This window comes from Aethalodelphis obliquidens, unplaced genomic scaffold, assembly GCF_003676395.1.
Source record: "Aethalodelphis obliquidens isolate GAN/ISIS:26980383/991018 unplaced genomic scaffold, ASM367639v1 scaffold45, whole genome shotgun sequence".
Lineage (NCBI taxonomy): Eukaryota > Metazoa > Chordata > Mammalia > Artiodactyla > Delphinidae > Aethalodelphis > Aethalodelphis obliquidens.
The window spans coordinates 12095207-12117342 of NW_020837989.1; the positions used below are offsets into that span (position 1 = coordinate 12095207).

General features: G+C 45.3%; 1 protein-coding gene across 4 annotated transcripts in view; it reads right to left on the reverse strand.

Moving 5' to 3' along the window:
• Positions 1-138: 138 nt before the first annotated feature.
• The window catches only part of SH3RF2 (SH3 domain containing ring finger 2), a 144342-nt gene continuing 122344 nt past the window's right edge, over positions 139-22136 (reverse strand). For 2 of the 4 annotated variants that reach the window (XM_027081719.1, XM_027081722.1), the window contains exons 9-11: positions 20801-21159; positions 18337-18633; positions 5436-14806 (exon numbers count right to left, since the gene is read on the reverse strand). In XM_027081719.1, coding sequence (XP_026937520.1) covers positions 18370-18633; positions 20801-21159 — 623 coding nt within the window. In that variant the 3' untranslated portion in view covers positions 5436-14806; positions 18337-18369. Of the gene's footprint in view, positions 4298-5435; positions 14807-15453; positions 15922-18336; positions 18634-20800; positions 21160-22136 lie in introns of those variants that run through there. The other 2 variants (XM_027081720.1, XM_027081721.1) reach the window with 2 other exon arrangements.

The following is a 22136-nucleotide window of genomic DNA, read 5'->3' on the forward strand; positions in this document are numbered from 1 at the left end:
GGACTTGGTAAATATCAGCTATTATTACTATTTACTGTTACCTTATATTTGCTGCAAATGATATAATTTTCCATTTACAGTTGGGATATAAAGTTTTCTATCAAGTTTTAGGTTAAAATTGAGTTAATTAAAAGAACATTAGGTAAATAATAATATAATTGGTTGGTGGATAGAGCAAACATTATGAAGGTGGTAAAACATGAATTGTATTGAGTGCTTGTATTGCCAGGCACTGTTCAAAGCACTCTACTTGTTTTAAGACATTTCATCCTTAACATCCCTCAGGAAGGAGGTATTACAGCTCCATTTTCCAGACAAGAACCTGAGTCACAGAGAGGTTAAGTAACTTGCCCAAGGCCACACAGCTGGTAAGTGACAGGCAGTCAGGCTATTGAGGCTGTGCTACTAACTCCTGCACTAAGTAAGCAGAGAAAGTTTCTGGCTAAGAGGCCTTCTTGGGCCCTCGTGGTTGCGCAAACCGGAGTTTGCTCTAGGGAGGCGAACTCAGCCTGGTGAGTGTTGAGGGGAAGTGTCACTCACCCCTGCGCTCAGCCATCCTCACTGAAACTAAGCAATTCCTGTCTGACGAAGGACTCCTCTCAGCCCTCCTTTTGGATGTCCAGGGCAGCTGCCAGGGGCCAAAGCTCTTTGGGAACAATAAAATGCGCAATGTTGGCGTTTAATACATGATAAAGTACTCCCTGCTCCAAGCCAGCTACTGAAAACACCAGGCCTGAGGGACGGGTCTATTAAGTGAAAATAAACCTCTTCTATTGTTTCATGCAAAAACACATATTGTGCTTCACAAGCTTACAGCTGGGAACAATATGCATTTTTGGCAAAAGAGACTTGGGTGACCTCTCCACTGTCACACGATGACCCCTCACTGTGTGAAGAGTAGATGGCATTTCACACACCGGCTACTGGCCCAGTGCTTCTCTTGGCTGTGGTCAGAGGTGGTCAGAGGTGCAAGCGAACCTCTCCAGCAAGGGAGCTCCCTTTTCCCCTTTGCTTCTTCTGATCAGTCTCGGTGGTAGAGCAAACTTAACACTTCTTTAGAGCCACAAACCCAAACAAATAAAACTCTGGGCTCTGAAAGCATTGAGTCTGCCAATGAATCATGGAACATCAGAGAATTAATATGTGGATGGTTCTTTGAAAACGGATGGTGGAGAGTAGTCCTGAAGAAAGGTGGCTCAGGGCCATGACTTCTAGTTTCCCCTAGAACATGTCAAGTCCATGAAGAAAGAACTTAACAAAAATATGTACTTGCTTCCCAGCAGAAAAGTTATCCAACGCCCAGTGCTTAAGTGAGAGACAACAAATTTGATCTTAAACTTCCCATTGCCTCAGACTTACAAGAAGCTGTTAGAGGTACAAATTTGAGTTACCCAACAGTGGAGGCTTCTCTGTGTTTTTCTTCTCACTAGAAAGTTCCTTTTGATTTTCCAGGATGCAAAATGTGGGACGGATCTCTGATGACTCCGTGTGGGCAAACAATACCAACACATATGCAACAGACATTTCAAAGTAATCCATTCAGATTATTATAAATTACAAAACCAGAAAGCGAACAAATGAAACCCCACCAAACCTTTTGGCTTTACAGTGCAATACACTAATGAAGAATAAGATGCCAGCCCTGGAACTCTCTATTTTTTGGAACGAAGATATGAAAAGTGTCCACTGCCCTATAAAATAATTTTTATATGTTTATATATTTTATATATCTAAGGTTTATTTGTACAGTAGTTGATAATGACTAACATGTTATATATACCCTTTTTATAAACATTATTCACATACCTATTACATCATAAAGATTGTCTTTTGGTCTATTAAAAATATTGTACTGAAAAAAGAAGCAGAGACACAAGGGTCTATAGATTTTCTGCTGATATTCCCATGGAGGAGTGAAGTTTTCTCCTCTTTCATTTTCTCTTTCCTCCTTTTTCCCCCTAAACAACACCCTCTCCCCCTGACCCAGCATGCAGTAATAAGAAGCAACAATTCCAGAAGATGAAACTCAGACTTCATGGTTAGCAGACTATTCTCTGGTGCATTTCTGGGCTGACCTCATTCTAATCATTCTACTTCGTCCTTGGCTGCATTCCCACCACCTCCAGCACTTTTTGACCCACGACAATTTGGAATATATGTGCTGGAGCTCACAGTCTGGAGATGAAAACTTTAGCAAATGGGGGAGCTTTTCTTATGCCTCTGAGTTTGGGTGGGAACAAATCATAGTCTTCATTTTGTGCTTTAGAAAAAAAATATTTTGTTTATTTGGCTAAGCAGTTTCAAAGGAAATTGAAATCTTCATAAAACCCTCCATGATACTATAAGACATGGAAAGTTCCCAGAGAAGAAAAAAACAGCAAGTGTAAAAATTAGGAGTGGTGGTTTCCTGTTATTCTAAATGTGAGAGGGGGAAGCCAGTCTAAGAAGAAGAAAGTCTGAGCGAGAGGGCCTTGGGGACAAAGCTATAATTAGCCAATGTGGTCTAATGGTTTCTGGGCGTTAAAAGTTGTATTGTTCCCCCATCCCCACCCAGCTTATACAACTTGCTTTTGTGGGGACAGTTTGCCTATACTTAACCTTTCTGTATATCACCTATAAAACTAAAATTCCTTCCAACTCTGACACTCTATGACTTTGCCCTGGCAAGTGAAGTCTTTGAAACCTACCTATAGGTGGGTTGTAAGGCCTCATGATTGTAACAAGAATCTGAAGGCAGCATCTCTCTATTCATTGCTTCTGAGGAGCCAGCCAAACCCGAATTCATTCCAGAGGAAATGGAACCAACATTTAGTCACAGTAGTTCAGAGAAAAGGGATGACCGACAATTGGCAGTACCATCATGGACCACATGTAAGAAGGAGACGTTGTCACTGCATTGGCCTTTCTGTGGTCTCATCATACCTCTTGCTTCTCACCCACCTCTTGGCAGATAAAGCCAATGCTGTGGGGCTTCTTGTTGCCTATTATCACCTTCCCCTGGGGTTAACCAAGAGAAGGCTATGATTAAGAAGTCCATTAAGTTAGTCATCCCATTAAGACACAGGTGCCAGTTTGAGCCCTGCAAGTGACAGCTTCACACAGAGGAAAACATTTCTGTAACCACAAAATACAGTCCTTACTCAGCTCATGGTTTGGCTTGGCTCCTTACCAGCAGGACTGGATGAAAGACGGGGGATGCTTCAGTGCAAAATTATGATACTGAACTTCAAAACCATCTATCAATACACATCCAAATCATGCTGCGTTCCTGTCATCGTCTTTGGTAATCAAGGTGGCATGTGCTTTTAGAAATGAAACTCTTACTGATGTCTTAAGACGGGGGAGAAGATGAAAACACGTGGCTCAAAGAGTCTGGGGGTATTTGTGCGTTTCATTTATCTGTACAATCTCTCTCTCAGGTTAGCACAGATAATTTAAAATTTATATTTTAAATTATAGTTTTTTGAAAAAATAGGGGTAGAATATCTTCTTTTGACTTCTTTAAGATGACTTATTTCTGAACAAAAAAGCCTGCATGGTTATAACTGATTTTTATATCTTTAGACTTGAAATAGCACTGCAGTCTGTGGCATCTCCCTTATAACATCATGCACGTTTCTTGTCTGAGATTATTTATGTACTAAGTCCTTATTTCCTTGATTGGTATATTCTAACAAGAACCCTCTGGATCAGAAAGTATCAGGGTGGAAAGACAGAACGGAATTGGAATGGAAAAGAATGTGGATGTGGTGGCGTGATGCAGGAGGCACAGTCAGGGGAGGGAGTGAAGGCTGGGGACATTGTGAAGAAGCACTAGCCTCTCTGGCTTGAACATCTGAGAGGAGAATATCATGCCATCCCCTGTACTGCTCTAAATCTGAGCTGGAGCAATAGGCCAGACACAGTGTTGGGAGGCATTTGATGTTCGGTCTTTTCATTTGTCAGTTAGGTGCCAAGGTGTGAGAAATTGGCAAGACAAAGTTTGGCTTTGACAGCAGAACAGAATAACAGGAGGGCCAGGAGTCTGGTGTAACGTGTAGCGGCACATGACTCACGTGCTTTTCTCCAACCTGGCCCGCCACCCATTGATACTGTGGGAAGACACATTTGCTTTTTCTCCTATTACCCTGCTGTCTTGGAGGCCAGCCTACTGGTATTCCTGTACCATCCCTGATGTCCAAGGAGTATCACATGGTCCACAGCTCTGTACCGAGCGGTTTCCATTCAAGCAGACGATTTGCTCTCTTCAGTAACCGGTTATTGCTAGCTCCTCCTGGGAAGATCTCCAAGGCGGGGTCTGTGAAGGTGAAAAGGATTTTAGAATCTATTGTGTGTGAATGCAGCCTGGTTAGAACTGTAGTTCTTTAAAATTCTTAAGTCTTTTGGGCAGGAATTTGTCTTTCCATTTCACAAAAGAGATGTCGTGTCCTCCGTTCGTCATATCGGGAGGTACACACTATCTACTTCCCCATTACTGGAGATGCTAACTTTGATCTTTTGGTTAAGGTGGTTGTCTACCAGCTTTCTTCACTATAAAATTGTTATTTTCCCATTTGTGATTAATAAGTATCTTTTGAGGAGATACTCTGATACACTAGTTTTAATCCATGATGACTTTTGCTCGAACCAATTGTTACTGCAGTGGTTGTCAAACTGGGATTTTAAAAAATTCCATCATTCCTTCTACAATTTTTAGTTGGCCCTGTACTGTAAGGAAGAGCTTTTCCTTCTCCCTCATTTCTTTATATAGTATGGACTCAGGGATTCCTATTTGATTATTTGTAAGGATTATCATCCATTACTGCCCAAAATGAATAATCTGAATCTATTGATTAAGAAATGTCAGACAAAGCCTAATTGAGAGACATTCTATAAAATAAATGGCCTATATTCTTTGAAATGCCAGGATCACGGAAGACAATGAATCTTGAGGAACTGTTCCAGATTAAAAGAAACTAAAGAGATATGACAAATGCAATATGTGGTCCTAGATGGGATCTTAGACAAGACATCAAAATCTGTTTTCTCCGTAAAGGAAAAGAATGGGACAATTGGATAAGATCTGTAGTTAATAGTGCTATATCAGTGTTAATTTCCTGATTTTGGTAATTGCATTGTGATTATGTAACACCCTTGTTTTTAGGAAATACACACTGAAATGTTTAGGGGAAAACAGGCACTTGATTTTTAGCTTACTTCCAAACGGTTCAGAAAAATTATATATAAAATTTATATTAAATTTTAATTTAATAATTAATTAATATATATGTACCTACATATATAAAAGAGAGGATCAAAACAAACATAGTAAAATGTTAATATCTAGGGAACCTAGTCCTGAAGGGTATACAGGAATTCCTTGTACTATTTTAGCAACATTTCCAGAAGTCTGAAATTATTTAAAAAATAAAGTTAAAATTCACGAGCCCCCAGAATTTCTCCAAAGCCTCAAATATTTTATTTTTGATTTCCAAACCCAACCTGCATTCCTGTCATCCCCACACATGTAGCCAATGTCCTCCCCTTCCTGCCTAGCCCCTGGTGCCTCTTCTCTTCCCGAGGCTGAGGATGCTCGGAAGGAAGTGCAGCCAACACTTCCAGCTGCCCCTTGTCCAGGTGAGGGCAGGCGGTTTGGATGGGCATCACAGGAGCCGGCTGCTCTCTGTGACTTTGCTGCCAGTGCTTGGCTCTTGGCCCTTCTGAGTGCAAATGAAGTCCCAACTGACCATGCTGAAGGGGGACAGGAGAAAGCTAAAGGATGATGGGAAATTGGTCCAATAACATTTAAAAAGATTTGCTTTCTAAAAGACCCAGGCTCGGAGTTTGTCCACAAGTGAATTCCCATGAAAACCCAGTAAAACAGGAAGTAAGTAGGAGAGGGAGTTTTCTATCTTCTGCCCAATGTCTTTCATTTGGAGCCTGAGTCCTTTTCTATCCAACGACTCCTGCTGATTTAACAGGCCAGTTTTGTCTTTGGGGAAATTTTAGTGATGATCACAGACAGGTTCATTCTTTGCGGGGTGGCACAGGACAGCTGGATCTTGCAAGCAAAGTTTATGGGAAGTATCGGTTTTGGGAGTCTGATCAAAACCCACTCTCCAAAGGCAGAAGCATGAATTGTGGCTACAGAGACTAAGTGTACAGAAGGAGCCTGAGCTTTCAAGCAGGCAGCCACATCTGGGCTAACAACTGAGCTTCTCTGCGCTCTCAGGGCCTGCCCATGCAAGACAGGACTTACGCGCTCCACTCAGAATAACAGCAAGTAAGAGCCATTGGAGGCTCCAGGTGGCTGCTTCCTAGTCAACGCGAGAAGCACGAATGAATAGAAAGCCTGTGATTATGAGGACGCATTCTGTGTCCCATCATGACAATAAGTTATGCAGGATTTGGAGTTACGCTGTCTCCATCGTACACCCCCAAACATGGGCCGGAGTTTCAGCCTGCTATTCACAACTTTTAACCCTAAAAAGGGAAGACACCTGTGTTAGACATAGTCTGCTTCTCCTCCCTGTGCCTAATTGGGTACCAGCACTGATGCTGGGCACCTGCCTCTGGAGATGGGTCAACCCGTTGCTATCACAGGGGGCCTGGAAATGGCTGCTTTGATCTGCACATCAGGCCTGGCATCAGCAGCTGGGGGCATATCCCTCCGAGACTGGAGGCAAGGTGATTTGAGACAACTGCTTCTGGATCTCAAGGGAGTAGTGGTGGTTTGTTAGCTCTTTAACTACCTTTGTTGTGATGTAGCATTTCTGAGGGTGAGCGCAGGGACAGGGAAGTAATAAGGAAGTAACTGCCAAGGGAAGGCCAGCTGCCACATGAATCTGATCTTCCAGGTTGTGCTAAATGATGTAGAAAGAACTTCAACTCTAAGATCCACTGACATTTTAATGGACACTCAAAAATCCCATCAGTGGCAGGAGGGGTGAATTTACCTTTGGCTGGTGTTGTACAGCACTGGGTAGCAGCTCTTATCAGTCCTGTGTCTACAGGCCAGGGGTTTTAGGATTAGGCAGGTAATAATGCTTTGCTTATTGAGCACTCAGGGGACAGGTCTGCTTGAAGTAGAAAACCCTGATGTCTGCAGGAAAGCTTTTGTGTCTCATCTTAAATGAGGTGGCAAGCAGCTAGCAGCATCCACTGGGGTCCGATTGCCTGGGTTTATTCCCAAGCTCCACCAAGTCCCAACTGTATGACCCCATGGAAACTATTTAATCTCTCTAGGTCTTAGTTTCTTTACCTGTAAAATGGGCATAGTAATAGTATTTACTTTGTATGGTTGTAGTGAGATTTTAAAATCAGTCAATATAAGTAAAGCACATAAAAGTGTCTGGCACAAGGCAGGGGGTCTGTCTATCACTGTTGGCTCAAAAGTATTACTATAAATTAGGAGACCTCTTCAAGGCTATTTATTATGTTCCTGGTTCTTGATTATCTCAAAGAATGGAAAACCCTACAGGTGGTGGATACAGATCATTAAACGGGCTCATGGTCACACTCATTACTGGAGTCTCTTTTGCCTTAAAAACCTGAATAGAGTTCTTAAAATTTTACATCCTAATCCACAAAATGAGGATAACAATAGCTCAGTATTTACTTTATATGATTGTCATGAGAGGGCCTCTATTATTCTTCCTATTATACAGATGAGAAAATTGAGACTCAGAGAGGTGAAGTGACTTGCTCAAAGTCACACAGTGAGTCACACTTGAGATACAATGGGTGTTCTGATTCTATAGCCTGGGCTCTCCACTGCTAGGCCAGAGAAAGGTGAGCGGAAGAGAGTGAAGGAGATGGGGGGGGGGGAGGAAGAGGGAGGGAGGGAGGGAAGGGGAGAGGGAGACTCGCAACTAATAATAATATTCTTGGAATGAGTAAGTGGGCATGGGAATTCAATACATATATCCTAATGATAAGAAAGCAGATGACGTTTTATGCCTTGTCTACATAATTCGAAACAACCATTTTGACTGCGTAGAAAAATGACATTGCTTTTTGCTTGCTGCAGAATCATGGCTTTAAAGAGCTGTGAGGGCAGTCCCTTTGGAAGGTGAGTACTTAAGATCCTGCAGTCCTGGAATGCTAGTGCCTGAGCCAAGCCCCTTGTTTGAGAGGTGAAACAGGGCTGGAGAAAATGGAAGTAACTTGCCTCTAAGCTTGTGGCATCGCCCATAAGTTCATCTTTCCTGTGAAGGTCCTTCTTGGCAGGAAAAAGAGGATTCATTTATTCTCCAATTGTTCATTCAACACATATTGAATGTATGATCAAAAATGTTTGATAAATGAATGAATTTCCTTGACACTTTGAGCTTGTTCCTCTTTATCTCACTATGCTGCATGTCCGATTCCTTCTCAGTCTTCAAATCTCAGTTGAAATCTCACCTCCTTGGAGAATCCTTTCCTGGCCACCCTACCCAATGTAGTGCATACCCCCCCAGCCATTCTCCGTCCCCCCTCTTTGTTTCCTTCATAACATCTGTCATATAGAAACAATCCTGTGGGTTTAATGGTTTACCATTTACTCCCGTTCATGAAGGCAGGAACATCACTTGCTTTGTTCACTGCTGTATCCCAACTGTATGGGGCAAAACCTCACACACATAGATGCTCAATCAGTATTTGTTGAATGAAAATGAATGAATAAATGAATGAGGTGACACTGATTTCTACCCAGGAAGAAAACATTCTGTGACTTTAAATGGAGATGGAGTGAGAGCTAGGACTTTGGCCTGGAGCCCCTTGGTCATAATGGCGTGTCCAGCTGGGGATTAACTAATCAGCACATGCATTTTCTGAATTACAAAGTGTGCCAGGGACATTTAATTTCTGTTAATTAGCACTGAGGAGGAGGGGTTGTTATCGAAATCACCAGCCAGCTGGAAGCATGTCCATGTCAGACCTATTTGCAAATCAGAATGGACATTTCATAAACCTTGTCAACCTTGTGAAGCTGCAAGTGAGTCCCCAGAGGGGCAGCACCAAGGTGCCCACCGGCTGCATTCGGGGTCACAGATGACCTTGAACCTCAAACCTTCAACAGATGAGGAGGCGAGGTGATAGGGACAACCAGAAGACAAAACACTGATGAGGGTTATGGCATGAGATACATTTAAAAATAACTGTCATATTTCCTCAACCCTGGTGCCACTGACCAGCTGATCTGAAAAGTGAAGAGAACAAAGAAGCTGAGATTTCTAGTCTTACAGAGCCAGCCCCACTGCTTCCTTTCTGTGACCTTAGACAAGTGATTTATCCTCAGAGCCTCAGATCTGTTTGATCCATAAATAGGGGACAATAACACCCAACTCATGGGATTGTTGTGAATGTTAAATGAGAAAAGGCATGCAAACAGTCAAGATAGCTAACGTCACAGAGCATTTTCTAAGAGCTGGGCACTGTGCTAATGACCTCATGCCCATCATCTCTTTTAATCCCCACCAAACCACTCAAGGAAAGCACAGTTAGAACCTGCATTTTACAAGCAAGGGGACTAAAGTTTGGGAAGATTAAATGACTTCCCCATGATCACACAGGGAGGAAGCGCAGAGCCTGGATTTGAATCCTGGTCACCTGACTCACTGTGCATTTAACCACCCTGTAAATGACCCTCTAAGGAGTTAGCTCAGTCCCTGGCATTTAGTAGACGTGTAATGAATGGTAGTAAGAAGATTCTGTTCTTATTTTAGCATTTCTCCTGATCACCTGCCTTTGTCATGACTGCAGAATTCACTGCTAGGGTCCCTTCTGCACGCCAGCATCTGGCCTATCTGTCTTACTTAATCTTCCCAATGACTCTGTGAAGTGTTGATTATTGTTTTCACTCCTCAGATGAGTAAAGAAAGTCTCAGAAACGTTAGTTAACTTGGTCCAAGGTCAGACAGCCAAGAAGTGGTGGGGCCAGGATTTGAGCCCAGGGATATGTGATTCCAGACCCCAGGTGGTTTCCTCTTCATTTCTCCATGCTGCGATCTTTCAGAATCTGTTTCGCCTCAGTGGAGCCCTCCTGACAGCTGAAACACTCCTTCATTACTCCCTGCTCTTACTTCTGAGCCTAGCTCTTTCTTGTACTCTGTTTTTGAATTGTGCCTCCATTCCCATTTATGGGTAATAGCTACCATTTATTGAACACTTCAATGTACCCCGTATCACCATCAGAGCTGTACAAGCATGATCTCATTTAATCCTGCTGAGAACCCTATGAGGTGGAGGTTCTGATTCCCATTTTACAGATGAGAAAGCAGGTTTAGGGAGGTGGTGTAGCTTTCTCAAGTTGCTTCAGTCATTTGCCAAAGGAAACCTAACTAGTAGGTGACAAGCTGGGACCAAACCCCAGATGATTTGGTTCCAAAACCCGTCACCCTAGCTATTATATTGTTTCTCCATATCTTGTAAGGTTCTAGTGGATTGGGAGTACAGCTAGAATAGCTACCCCCAAATCCTTGTTGACTGATGTGTTAAAATTTAGTCCTTTACTGGAGGTCTCCATGAAGAAGGTCCAAGCTATCAAATTTGCCAAATCTAAAAAGACTGTAAGCTTAAAAAAGAATTCAGTTTATCAATAGAACGTGCAGGATGGAATATTTGGAAATGTGGTTCTGATATCTAAAATTAGCCTTCCATTCCAAACAGTATGGCGCCTTCCGGCTGTCTGACCGCTCTGTCCTTTGTCATGGAAGCTGATGCCATCTCTCTCGAGCTGTGACTGACATGTTCTCCTCAGGCAGACCTCAGGCAGTGTGGTCCTCCAGCTCTCTCCTAGACAGAGATGGAAAGCATCTCCCAAGGAACTGGGTGGGGAAGGCGTAGGGATCCAGGTACAACCCTTTGAAGGTGATATTTGTTTGAATTCCTCTATGGTCCCCCAGGCGTTTTTGCTGTCTCCTTATGTTTTGATTCACGCTTGCTTTTGCTTATTTGTGAGAGTCTCCTGACTGCAAATAGTTCTCACAATCCTCTCAGATGGTCCAGGGAGTTGTTTTCATGGGAAGGACATTAGGATGGCTCTGGCCTCTAGGACACGTGCGACTGACAGCCGTCAAACTCTGACATTGCAAGTGGCCTTCATCAAGTCGGTCGGTCACGCTAGCATTGATTCTAACAGTGTTCACCAGGGATACACAAAATGGCCTTTGCGAATGCATTTTGCCTTTCTCCCTGGGTCTTGGCTGGCATCCTTTTAGTCCTTACCAGGCTGCAGCTCTTGTCCATCCAGCAGTGACCCTATCTGCATAATTAGCTTGCATCTGTGGGTGTGTATTTACCCACCCGCCCCCGAAAGCAATTGCCTTTGAACTTCGGAAAAATACCAGCATGGAACACTGGAAGGTGTCAGCTCTCTGAGTCCTCTTGTTCCCACAGAGAAGATGAAAGTGGGGGTCATTTTGGAAATCATGTTCCCCTTCTTCTGGACTCTGTATCCTTTAGAGTGAGGACAGGCAAAACTGGAAGTAAACTCAAGAAGAGGGAGAGATCTAGGGAATGCAAAATAATCATTGTGTTTTGATGTCAATGATCTAGAACCACATTGCAAGCTTTGGTTCTTTTACAAGTTGCTGGGCTGTGTCTGGCCGCCCTTGCAGCAGGCGTAGATTTGCTTTTTGGATTTCTCTGTACAGAACACTCTCAGTCACCTTCTTTCCCGTCCCTACTTCTTGGATGATAAGACCCTTGTATGGGTTGGCTAAAGAGTTCGTTTGGGTTTTTCTGTTAAGATGTTATGGAAGAACCTGAACGAATTTTTTGGCCAACCCAACACTTATTCTCTGGGAGGGCTTGACCGCCTGAGTTAAACCATTCCCCCACCCCCATCTTCATCCTCACCCCTGTGGTCTCAGCAGCACACACACATTTGTGCAACCTCTCCAACCTCAACCATGTTATGTGCTTACAGTTGCTATTGAAGAAGAGGGATGTGGTGATTTAAGATTAAGGTTTGGATTTAGAGTCCTGGGTTCTAGTTCTTGTTGCCTTGGACAGGTCATTTGACCTGTGAGTCATAATTCTAATCCCTAAAATGGAATAATAGCAGTACCTGCATTCATAGGGTTGGGTAGGATTGGATGGCATAATGCATGTACAGTGCTTGGTACACAGTAGGTGCTCAGTAAATGGTGACAGTTATTGCTGGATGAAGAATCAGTAGTCTCCCTTCCATCTCAAACTAATTATGTGACCTTAATCAAGGCATTGAAATATCCGGAGTCTCGGTTTTTTGATCTGTAGTCTGGGGACAAAAATAACTTTTCTCTGCACTCTTCACGAGGTTCTTATAAGAATTTGGTGGCAGCAGCAGCAAGATCTGTTTTAGTTTCAGAAGTTGAGGAGCTACTCTGGTTTTTGCAGTTGGCTACCCAGAGGCTCCAGACAACACCCAGAGGAGAGCTAGGTAGAAAACTCTGTATTCAAACAATGCAGGCACAGCCACAACCCATATTTTCTCTACTCAGGAGCAACAAGTCCTCCTAAAACAGCTGTACTTGGAAGAACTCTTGTAAAAACCCCTTTAAACTCAAACTTCTCAAAACCAGACATGCTGGTGCATCAAAATCTCAATTCCCAGCAATGAATCAAAGCTTTAGAGTCCCAGTGACAGAAGCCAGATGGGAGTTCAAATATTCAGGCAGGGTATCTATGGCCCCAGGTTGCAATACTTGCTTTGACTAGTGCTTACTGAGTACCTCTATGAGCTGCACTCCGAGTTCCATATGGTACATGATTGGGAATTTTACAGGGAGTGATAAGCATGGAATTCAGGATAGTGGTTGTGAAGGAAGTGGGGAGGTGGGGAAGGAAGGAATGGGACTGGGAGAAGCACACAGCAGGTTTCAATTATTTTTTAAAAAGCTAGGTGGTGGGTATATGGTTATTGGTTTTATTATCCTATATATTTCTATAGAACATTTAATTATAAAAGGGGAGAAAAGCAGAAAGGAGCCCAAAATCCAGAAAAAAGTAATAAGAAACAACATTCTGTGAGGGCCATATGTATTTTTATCTATCCTGGTAACTACTTTATTTCTGTTGCCTCTCATAGAGCCTGGTCCAGAGTACGTGATGAATGAACTGTTGTTGAATGAATGGATGGAGGGATGGATGGATGGCTGGATGGGTGAATCTAATGCTCCTCCGTCCCGTCATCTTTGATCCCACCTCTGCTGCATTCCATTTGTCAAAGTATAGGTCAATAGGCAGAAGGGCTTCCTGGGAACATTTTGTTTCTGCTCTGGTCTAGGGCACAATACTATGGCCTGGCCAACAGCAGGTGGCTTTGATCATCATTTAACATTGCTCTATTTCAAGAAAAACGTCCTTGTGAGATTTATCCTCAGGGACACCAACCTGCTGCAGGGCTCTCTGGAGTTAATTCCTCTGGCTTAGTGTTGCCTGCCAAACACATTCCCCTAGGTGACTGCCTTTCAGGCTCACCTAAGAGGTTTCTGTAAGTGCTAACACTCCTTTCACTTAGCCCAAGGGGGAACTGGAGTCTTTACTCTCAAGACTAAGTAAGAGAAGCATCAGTGACAGCAGCTGCTGCCCCAGGAGAGCCCAGCTTGTTAAGTACTTGCTCCCAGCTGGAGAGGCTTGAGAGGCCCTTGTTATTCTACCTGCTTCAGCTTCTCACTTCCTGGGAAGGGAGTCAGAGGCTGTGGGGCTGCCCGTGTGAATAGGGGCTGGGGAGAGGATCAAGATGGAGGCCTGCTCATCTTATTGAAGCAAATTATGTGCTTCCATACCTGCCAACATGATGCCAGAGGAGCTGGGAAGCTGAAGTGCATTCCTTATGCCTATGAAACTCTTAGCTGAAAAAGGTAGGTGAATAGGCATGGAAATGCTCATCCTCCAAGTCAGCTCCTTTCCTAAGCTAGGGGCCTGATGAAGGTGCTTGTCGAGGGATGAACAGTGGCCAGGATGGGGGTTGGGAAGAGTGTCAGGTTTGACAGCAGTGCTCTCAACCTCTGGGCCTTATTCTCTATAATAGGGTAACAGTCAAGATATTTAGTAATCAGTATGGCATAGGCACTAGCCAATCAGCATGAAGAAGGGCTTTATTGCTGCAGCTGGCCTTAGCTTTTTAGCTGTTGGATGGGAAAGCGATGGGGAGGACGACATGGAGAAAGGGCCAGGGTGTGGGAGGGGGGAGAGGTCTTGGGGAGCTCAGAGCATCTACTATTCACCTATCAGTACGGGACGATTTCAATATATTAACCACCAGTGAGGTCATACTCCTGCTGAATGTCAGATCCAAATGTCAGCTCTGCTATACCACATGAGAAAGGTGAATTTGATTCTCATACTTCATGTGCCTCAGAATCACTTGGGGAGCTTGTTGAAAGCACAGAGGCTTAGTCCCCACCTCAAAACTACTGAACGACACCCTGTAGGGCCCTGGCTTGGCCTGCTATGCTCCTGAGACCTGTGTGCCTGGATCAGTGGATGTCTGGGGATCCAGCTGTAACTTTCAAGGGGTTTATGATGCCTCTGGGAGATGAAGTCAAGCACGCAGTCTCTAGGGGAACGTGCCCAGTTCAGGTGCAGGTCGTGTGAGTGAGTGAAGCAGGCTACTGGGGCTGCGTGGCAAATTGAAAAGCGCATGTCCGTTTCATGGCAATTGCAGCCCCATCAGATGGCTGCCAGTCGGGAGCGCAGGCCTGGCGTGGACGGACCTTCTGAATTGTCAAGGGAAGTTGGAAGTCAGTGAGTCAGCTCTGCATCTCACCAAGTCACAGGTAGGGCGTCGCTTTAAACTCTTCCTGCTACAAAAGCTCTGTCTGTGGGAGGGGGAAGGGTGGAGGAGGTGCAGCTGGTCCCCCGTGATAAGGGAAGGAGACAAGTTTTAAGTGAGGCCCTTGATGCTGCTCAAGTCAAGTGTGACTCCACCATTTCCTTAGGTGTGGCCCTCAGAGTCTGTCCTCAGCTGGTTGTGCCCCTCCTTCACCTCTCAGATGCCCCCCCTGCTCTCTGCCCCCGCCCCCAGGCAGAGCCTGCCCTCCGCAGCTTTCCTAGCACTGAGGTGTCAGGTCTGATCACGGGGTGAAGGGGCACCTCTTCTAGGGACTCTGAGTCTTAGCTGAGGGGATGGAGCTCTCACAGGATGGAATATCTGGCTTCAGACGTGAGGTGCTAGGGATCCCACTGGGATCCCGGGAATGTTCCACAAAGGAGTAGATTCCTCGGTACTTAGGTGCAAGAGAACTTGGCTTGATTGCTACGTTTAAACCCATTGCCAAATGCTGCTTTCCCTGCTTGGGCACCCACCCCTTTGTCTGCCTGACTCTTCTTGTCCTTCAGGACTCAGACTGTGTTGTGACCTCCATGACTAGGCTACTTGGTCTCCTTTTAGCACCACATCCCCGGACAGGCCCTTGTTTTCAGCTTTTTCACCTGGAATTTCGATGGTCTGCTTCCTTGAAAACATTCAAGGCTAACATTTATCAGGTGTTCACTATGTGCCAGCATGGTTCCAGTCACTTTATCATCTCAGTTAACCCTCACAATAGCCCAGTGAGGTTGGCACTATTATCGTTCCTATTTAAGAAGACAAGGCTCAGACAGGCTAAGTAACTTGCCCAGCATCACATAGCTAGCACGTGGTAAATGAAGATTTGGACCCAGTCTTTGTGCAGCAGAGCCTGCAATTGTAACCACTGCATTATGCCACCTCCTTGCAGTTTGAAGTCAGTGGCCTGACATCAAGGATGGTCTCTTGGTTCATGTAGCGTAGTCCCAAGTTAGGCTCTGAAGTTAGATAGGGTGAGGGCAGCTATCAAACTCGCTCTGTCACTGTCTGTGGTTACCCTTCAAGCCTCAGTTTCCTTGGCTCTATAATGGGGACAATTGTACTTGCCTTATAAGGTTATGGTGGACATTATGGGAGAGAATGTATCTCTTGTTCTCATTGCAGTACCCAGCTCATAGAAATATCTGAAACATGGTGGTAGAATAAATGATGGGCAGTGCCCAGCGAGTTCAACTTGTACTGCCCCTTTCAAATCCTCATATGACTCTGCAGAGATGGGATTTGGTTTGGGAGGGAGTGAGTCTGATGCGGGGCATGGGGGAAGAAGGCTGGATGGAATGGGGATGGCCAGCCTCTGGCGTTGTTTACATTTCTCAGAGAGGTTACTCTATAGAGATCGTGGACAATGGGAAGAATATTCTGTTTCATTTGGAGGGTATGGATTGTATCTTCACTACGCCCAAACAACCTACTTTTCAGCCACAACAGTTACACATTAACTGGCTCCATTGCTACTGAGGCACAGACTAAATGTCTGGCTGGCTGGGCATGCCGTGTGTCTGCCACTCTGGGTGTAGACTGCTAAACTCATTAACTCACCGAGAATGCTTTTTGGGGTAAATACGAGGTGTAAGTACTCATATTTTGACAAATCATACGATGCCTGCCTGTCTTTATGACTTTTCCCCATTTCTCCATCTGGATTACTATATTCAGCTCATTGAGTCATGCAGTTGGGCCTGACAATTTTTGTGGAATAGACGTGGGTCACTATCACACAGAAACACCAGAGCATGTGACCACATTGGCTCTACCAACCCCAAAGGTCTGACACAGGTGCAGTATTCCTTGGCAGGATTATGGTTTGGTTTTTGTTTTATTAAGGCCTGGAAAAGTCTTGACAATTTAGTTTGCCAAGTGTGTGGTTGGTACATAAAATATGGATGTTTTTAATCCCAGGATCTTCAAGAACTGTCCAGGGAGAAGGTCTAATTAGACCTGCCTTTTTTTTTTTTTTTTTTTTTTTTTTTTTGCGGTACGCGGGCCTCTCACTGCTGTGGCCTCTCCCACTGCGGAGCACAGGCTCCGGACGTGCAGGCTCAGCGGCCATGGCTCGCGGGCCCAGCTGCTCCGCAGCATGTGGGATCCTCCCGGACGGGGGCACGAACCGGTGTCCCCCGCATCGGCAGGCGGACTCTCAACCACTGCGCTGCCAGGGAAGCCCAGCCTTTTGTTTTTTTAAATGACATCCAGGCTTAGTAGCAAATGGCATTTATGCACTAAAGTGCCCACATTGATGGGCATGCAATGAATGTTAAATCACAACAATTAAGTTAAATGAGAATTAATGATTTGTCTTACAGCATTGCCTCCACTCCCTGGGGTGCTCTTTTACCCCCGTTTACAAGGCTTTGCCTGGCTGGTCCCACTCACTTCAGCCCCATCTTAGTGGGGTCACCTACTTTTGCAGACTCCATCCTTCTTTCCCCACCTGTCAAGAATGTCAAGGCTGCTCTCCTACTCTTTTATCTTCTTCCCTGACACTTCCCCTAATCCTCTTTCTCTCTCACTCTCATCACCTCCCCACTCTCTCCTCCATATTTTCTTCACTCTCCCTTTCTCCTCCTTCTTACCCACTTTTCCTCTCCAACCTTATTTGTCCAGTCCCTTTTTATAGAAACTTTCCTCTAGAAGGCACCCCCAACCCAGCTGTGGATTGGCATCTTCTCAGTGACATTGTTGCCTTATTCTGCACCCTGGTGAAACAGCTAGTCTGCCCCAAATAGAAGAAATCAGTGAAAGTAAAGACTGTTGCAATGCAAACAGAACGTATATCTAAACTCAAACCCCTTACCAAGCTGTTTCTAAGCATGCTTTGTTTTCTTGGGGAAATCAGACTAGAGCCAGGATGAATGAATTGTCCGTAACACCATACAAGACCCTCTCCACGAGTATGTGATTCCTGCTTATCTATCATGTAGGATTATATGTGGGCAAACAGATTGAGAAGCTTAAAGTATGACGGTAGTCAGCTTTCTCTCTGACCTTGTTTGGAGCAAAGCCAGGAAGCTGTCTCTCTTTGGTTTAGAGGGTTCTTGGAATGTTCAAAGTATCTGTCTCACACCCTTCCCAGAAATTCTCCCTTGGCAGCCAGGATTATGACGATGGAAGCACAAAGATATGGTGGCTACTAGTGGCTGGTGTCTAGGTCCCAGAAGATGGCAGAAGCTGTTCTAAGATGTTGAGGTCAAAGAAGTAATGCCAGCATTCCACCATTGTGACCCCCCTGGCTGAAGCCCCTTTTATAACATCATAGAAATTCTACACAGAACCCAGAGGATGAGAGGCTGCACACTCCACGCTGGGGAATAGAGTGGGCAGGATGAGCTCCCATTCCTTGGTCTGGGTAGTGGCCTTGCTACATTGAATCATTATGTTTGGAAGGTCGTCTAGTCTATCTTCCCAGCCAGGGCAGGAATCCCCACTCCCACCTGTCCTTTCCTGGAGGTAAAATGGGCAGAACAAGGACCCATGCTTGAGTCCCCAAAGAATGGCAGGACGCCCTCAGTGGAGGCATACTGTATTTAAATGCAATTCACCTCTTTGGGGTCTAGGAAAAGCCACCTGTAGATTCATTTGCTGGGAAACACGGTCTGCGTGGTCGAGGCAGTGGGCGCTGGGGCCATGATTTTGCTAAAGGTTGACTTCCTCCGGAGGTCTGTCTGCTGTCCAGAATGGCAGCCGCTTCGGTGGGCGAATAGGACGGTCATCTCTGGGCCCAAGGGGGCTGCTTCAGGCTGGGACCCCTTCGGGGTGGCTGGTTGTTCAGGCTTCCCAGAGGTGTGATGTTTGGCGGGAGGAGGGCTGTAATTCTGAAATCTCACGGTTTTGACTTGCTGTAAGACAGAGGAGAGCAAAGGGACATAGGTGAGTGGGAGACCTGTGCTATTTCCCCCTGGGACTTGGTTCATGCTGTTTCTCTACACTTGTCCCTTCCTGGAATGCCTCATTCACGTGTTCATCCAGCAAATACTTGTGTCTGTCATGAGTGTCGACCATGCATCACCACTCTGTCAGGTGCTGTGAAGCCAAGAGTGAACAAAACCGCCCTGACAAATGACAATGATAACCATTGTCATGGGGGAAGCAGAAGATGCTGAGGAATGTGGAGAAGTATCCAACTGAAGCTGGAATGGGCCTTGTCCGAGAAGGCCTCTTAGAGGCAGAGTTATTTCAGTCAAGAACTGAAGAACGACTGGGAATTAGCTACGAGAAATAGGGGGGACAACCACCTACCTGAGAATAGGGTCCTTCACCTCCCCTCTCTCCTTCCCACCTGCCAGTGAGGCCTCCCTGCTGACTCCATCCAGACAGTTCCTTCATAAACCCTCAGAGCAGAGTTAGTCAACTGGACACTGCTGACTGAATATAGTCTGCAGAAAGTCTGGGAGTTCGATTTAGTTGCTAACACATTAAAAATTGGGAGATGCATATAAAAATCAGCATTTTATATGTCCCTTAAGATAATCAAAGGGCAGGCACACTGGGGCCTGTGCCCCATTCTGGCAGCAACTGGCTGGAGCTGATTAGCAGGTCCCGCTTTATGTGGGAGTCAATGATCTGATGTTTGCATAAGCCCTTCCTCTCTCCCTTCTTTCCTAGCCTGTTATAGATCTTGTATATTAGATTTTACTTTGGCCATTCCCTATCTTACAGCTTAATAAAGTGTTCTGTGCTACTGCTCAGAAATCTTTTTTTTTCCTGTGAAATTCAATCCCAATGTCTTGAGATTGAAAGGTGAGTGGGAGACCAAATGTCTTCATTCTTTTGACCCTTACCATGTCCAGCGGAGGTCTGGGCACTTACTAAACACAGTTTGAGGGCTGCATCTAAATGGCTTGGGGGTAACTGACAAGTGAGGTCTGGAAAACTTTGAATTATTTGAATACCGTAATTCAGAAGAAGAACTCTCAACATTTAAATCAGTTAACACTAACTTTTTCCAAATGCCTTTCCCTGCAAGCTTATAGCTTAGTTTTTGTGTCAGATCTCAGTTCTACTCCAGACACTCATGTGTGTCAGCTGTGTGCTTTTGGGTAATGTACTTTAACTCCATAAGCCTTCATGTCCTCATTTTTAAATGAGGATGACAATAATAATTATGGTTACATCAGAAGGTTGTTGTCAGAATTAAATGAGATAGGACATGTGAAGTACTCAGCACAGTGCCTGCTAGGTCGTTAGCATTCAGTAAATGCTTAACAAAGAGGAGGAAACCACACCATCTTTCCATTTGGAGGGAAATGGGTGATGGTAGTGATGGTGATGTTGGTGGTGATGGTGGTGGTGGTAGTGATTGTAATGGTGGTGGTGCGATGTTCAATACACTAAAAGATAACAGTCACCTAATTTTCTTCACGTCACCTCCTCCATCCCTGCCTCAAGGATATTGTTGAGAACATAACACTTTTACAAAAACTCTTAGGACTCCTAGTGGGAAAAGCCCTAGAACCGATAACCGCAAAGGTCCCGATAACAGTTGTTGGAGTAGTTATAACTCAGTGTGACCTTACTAAGTCACTTACCTTCTCCTGTGCCTCAGTTGCCTCTCCTATACTGTGAACGAGTACGTATCAAGCCCTGTGTAAGTACTTTACTCATTTAACTCCAATGCTATGAGGCTATTACTCTTCTTACCGCCATTTTAGGTAAAAGAGTCTCAGAAAGGTGAAGTGTTTTAACCAGAGTCACCAGCTAGCAAGCAGCACAGCTGGAATTCAAGTCAAGATTGTGTCTGATGCCAAAGCCGTGTTTTTTCCAAGTTGCCTCTGGGCCTCGAAAGAAGGATGTGTAAAATCTTCTGGAAGCATAAAGGAGCTTCAGTAACATGTCTGGGGAGGGTGCGGGTGATGTGAGGATATGGAAGGGGGGTTGTGTGTGAGGATTCTTTGGTGGCTGCAGTTTTGATTCCTTGTCCATTTACTGTGAAATCTCAGGAGCTGGGACACTGTGCAAAGTTAGGGGTCTAAAGAATCAGGCCCCCCTAATGTCACCTCCTCCTACCTTTTCGCTGCCATTTCTTGAGTTCTCTGGTTTCACCAGGATGGATGGCGGGGCAGATGCAGGCAGTTTTGGTGGAGGCTCACTCCTGACGGGGATTTCTTTGCCTTCCATGATGAGGGAACTGGCCGCCGAGTGGATCCTGGTGTCGCTGCCCCTGCTGACGCACGTGAGGGCAGGCTCCCCAGTGGCAGTGGGCTTGGGTCCCATCTCCGCCACCACCGCCGAGGCTGAGGAGGGGGCCCCCTGTGGCTGGTAGAATTGGAACTGCTGAGGCCGGACGACCATGGTGGGGCTGCGTCTGAGGGAGCCCACCACGAGGGTGTGGACCCCCGACCGGACGGGTCTCTGCAGGGATCCATCTGGGGAATTGTATGACAGAGATATCAGCAATGGGGCAGCTGACAGCAGCTTGGGTGGGAGCTGGGTAAGCAGTGTGTCCTGATAGCCCAGAATAGTTAAGTGCTTTCCCAGTTTGACTGTGCTCACATTCTCCCAGGGTCTTTCAAAGGTGACCTTATTCTTTTTTTAGTGCTGTTTGCTGATGCTGGCAGCAAATGACTGGCTAGGCGAACACTGGGGGTGGGGTGGCGTCAGAGGGTATATCACCTCTATTTGTCCTCTCCCTCTCTCTCTCTGTCACACACATACACACACACACTCCTACTTTCTCCCTCCAGGCCTTTAAGGTGGAAAGTGAAGAAGACAGTCCTAAAGAGAGAGCTTCGCAGTGAGAAATAAAGGCATGGAGACCAAAGAGGAAACAAAAGCAGAGACAAAGAAAGAGACAGCAGAAATTGAGACACGCAAGAGAGAGTGGGAGGGAGAGAGGGTAGGAGAGAGGGCAGAGGACTCCAACCAGCTACTTAAAGAAAATTCTGATGGAAGCTTTAGGCCTGTGGTGGTGGGACCTCTGCTTTTCATCGGATCTGCAGGGAGGAAGGGTGAGCGGAATTTAGGGACTGTGTGTATCAGGCAAACGTGACAGCAGCTGGAAGCAAATTTGGAAAGGTTATTCCCAAGTTAGGGATGTGAGCGGATGAGCTTCGTGAAGTCCCATGACTCAGGCTCTGGAATCAGATCTCCTCCCAGGGAGCCAGGAGCACATCAGTCACATCATCTCCCTGCTCCTCGGTCCCCTGGTTGTAAACTGGAGCTAAAAACAGCACCTCGTGGCCTGGGGTGAGGATTACATTTTATGATGTGTGCAAAACGTTAGGATAGTGCCTGGAACATCATAAATGCCCCATGTTTTAAAACTTTTTGTGTGTGTTTTTAGGTAAAGGAGAAGCAAACTCTAAAAATGCACGGTCCAGGAGTTTGGTTTTGCCCCTTCCGT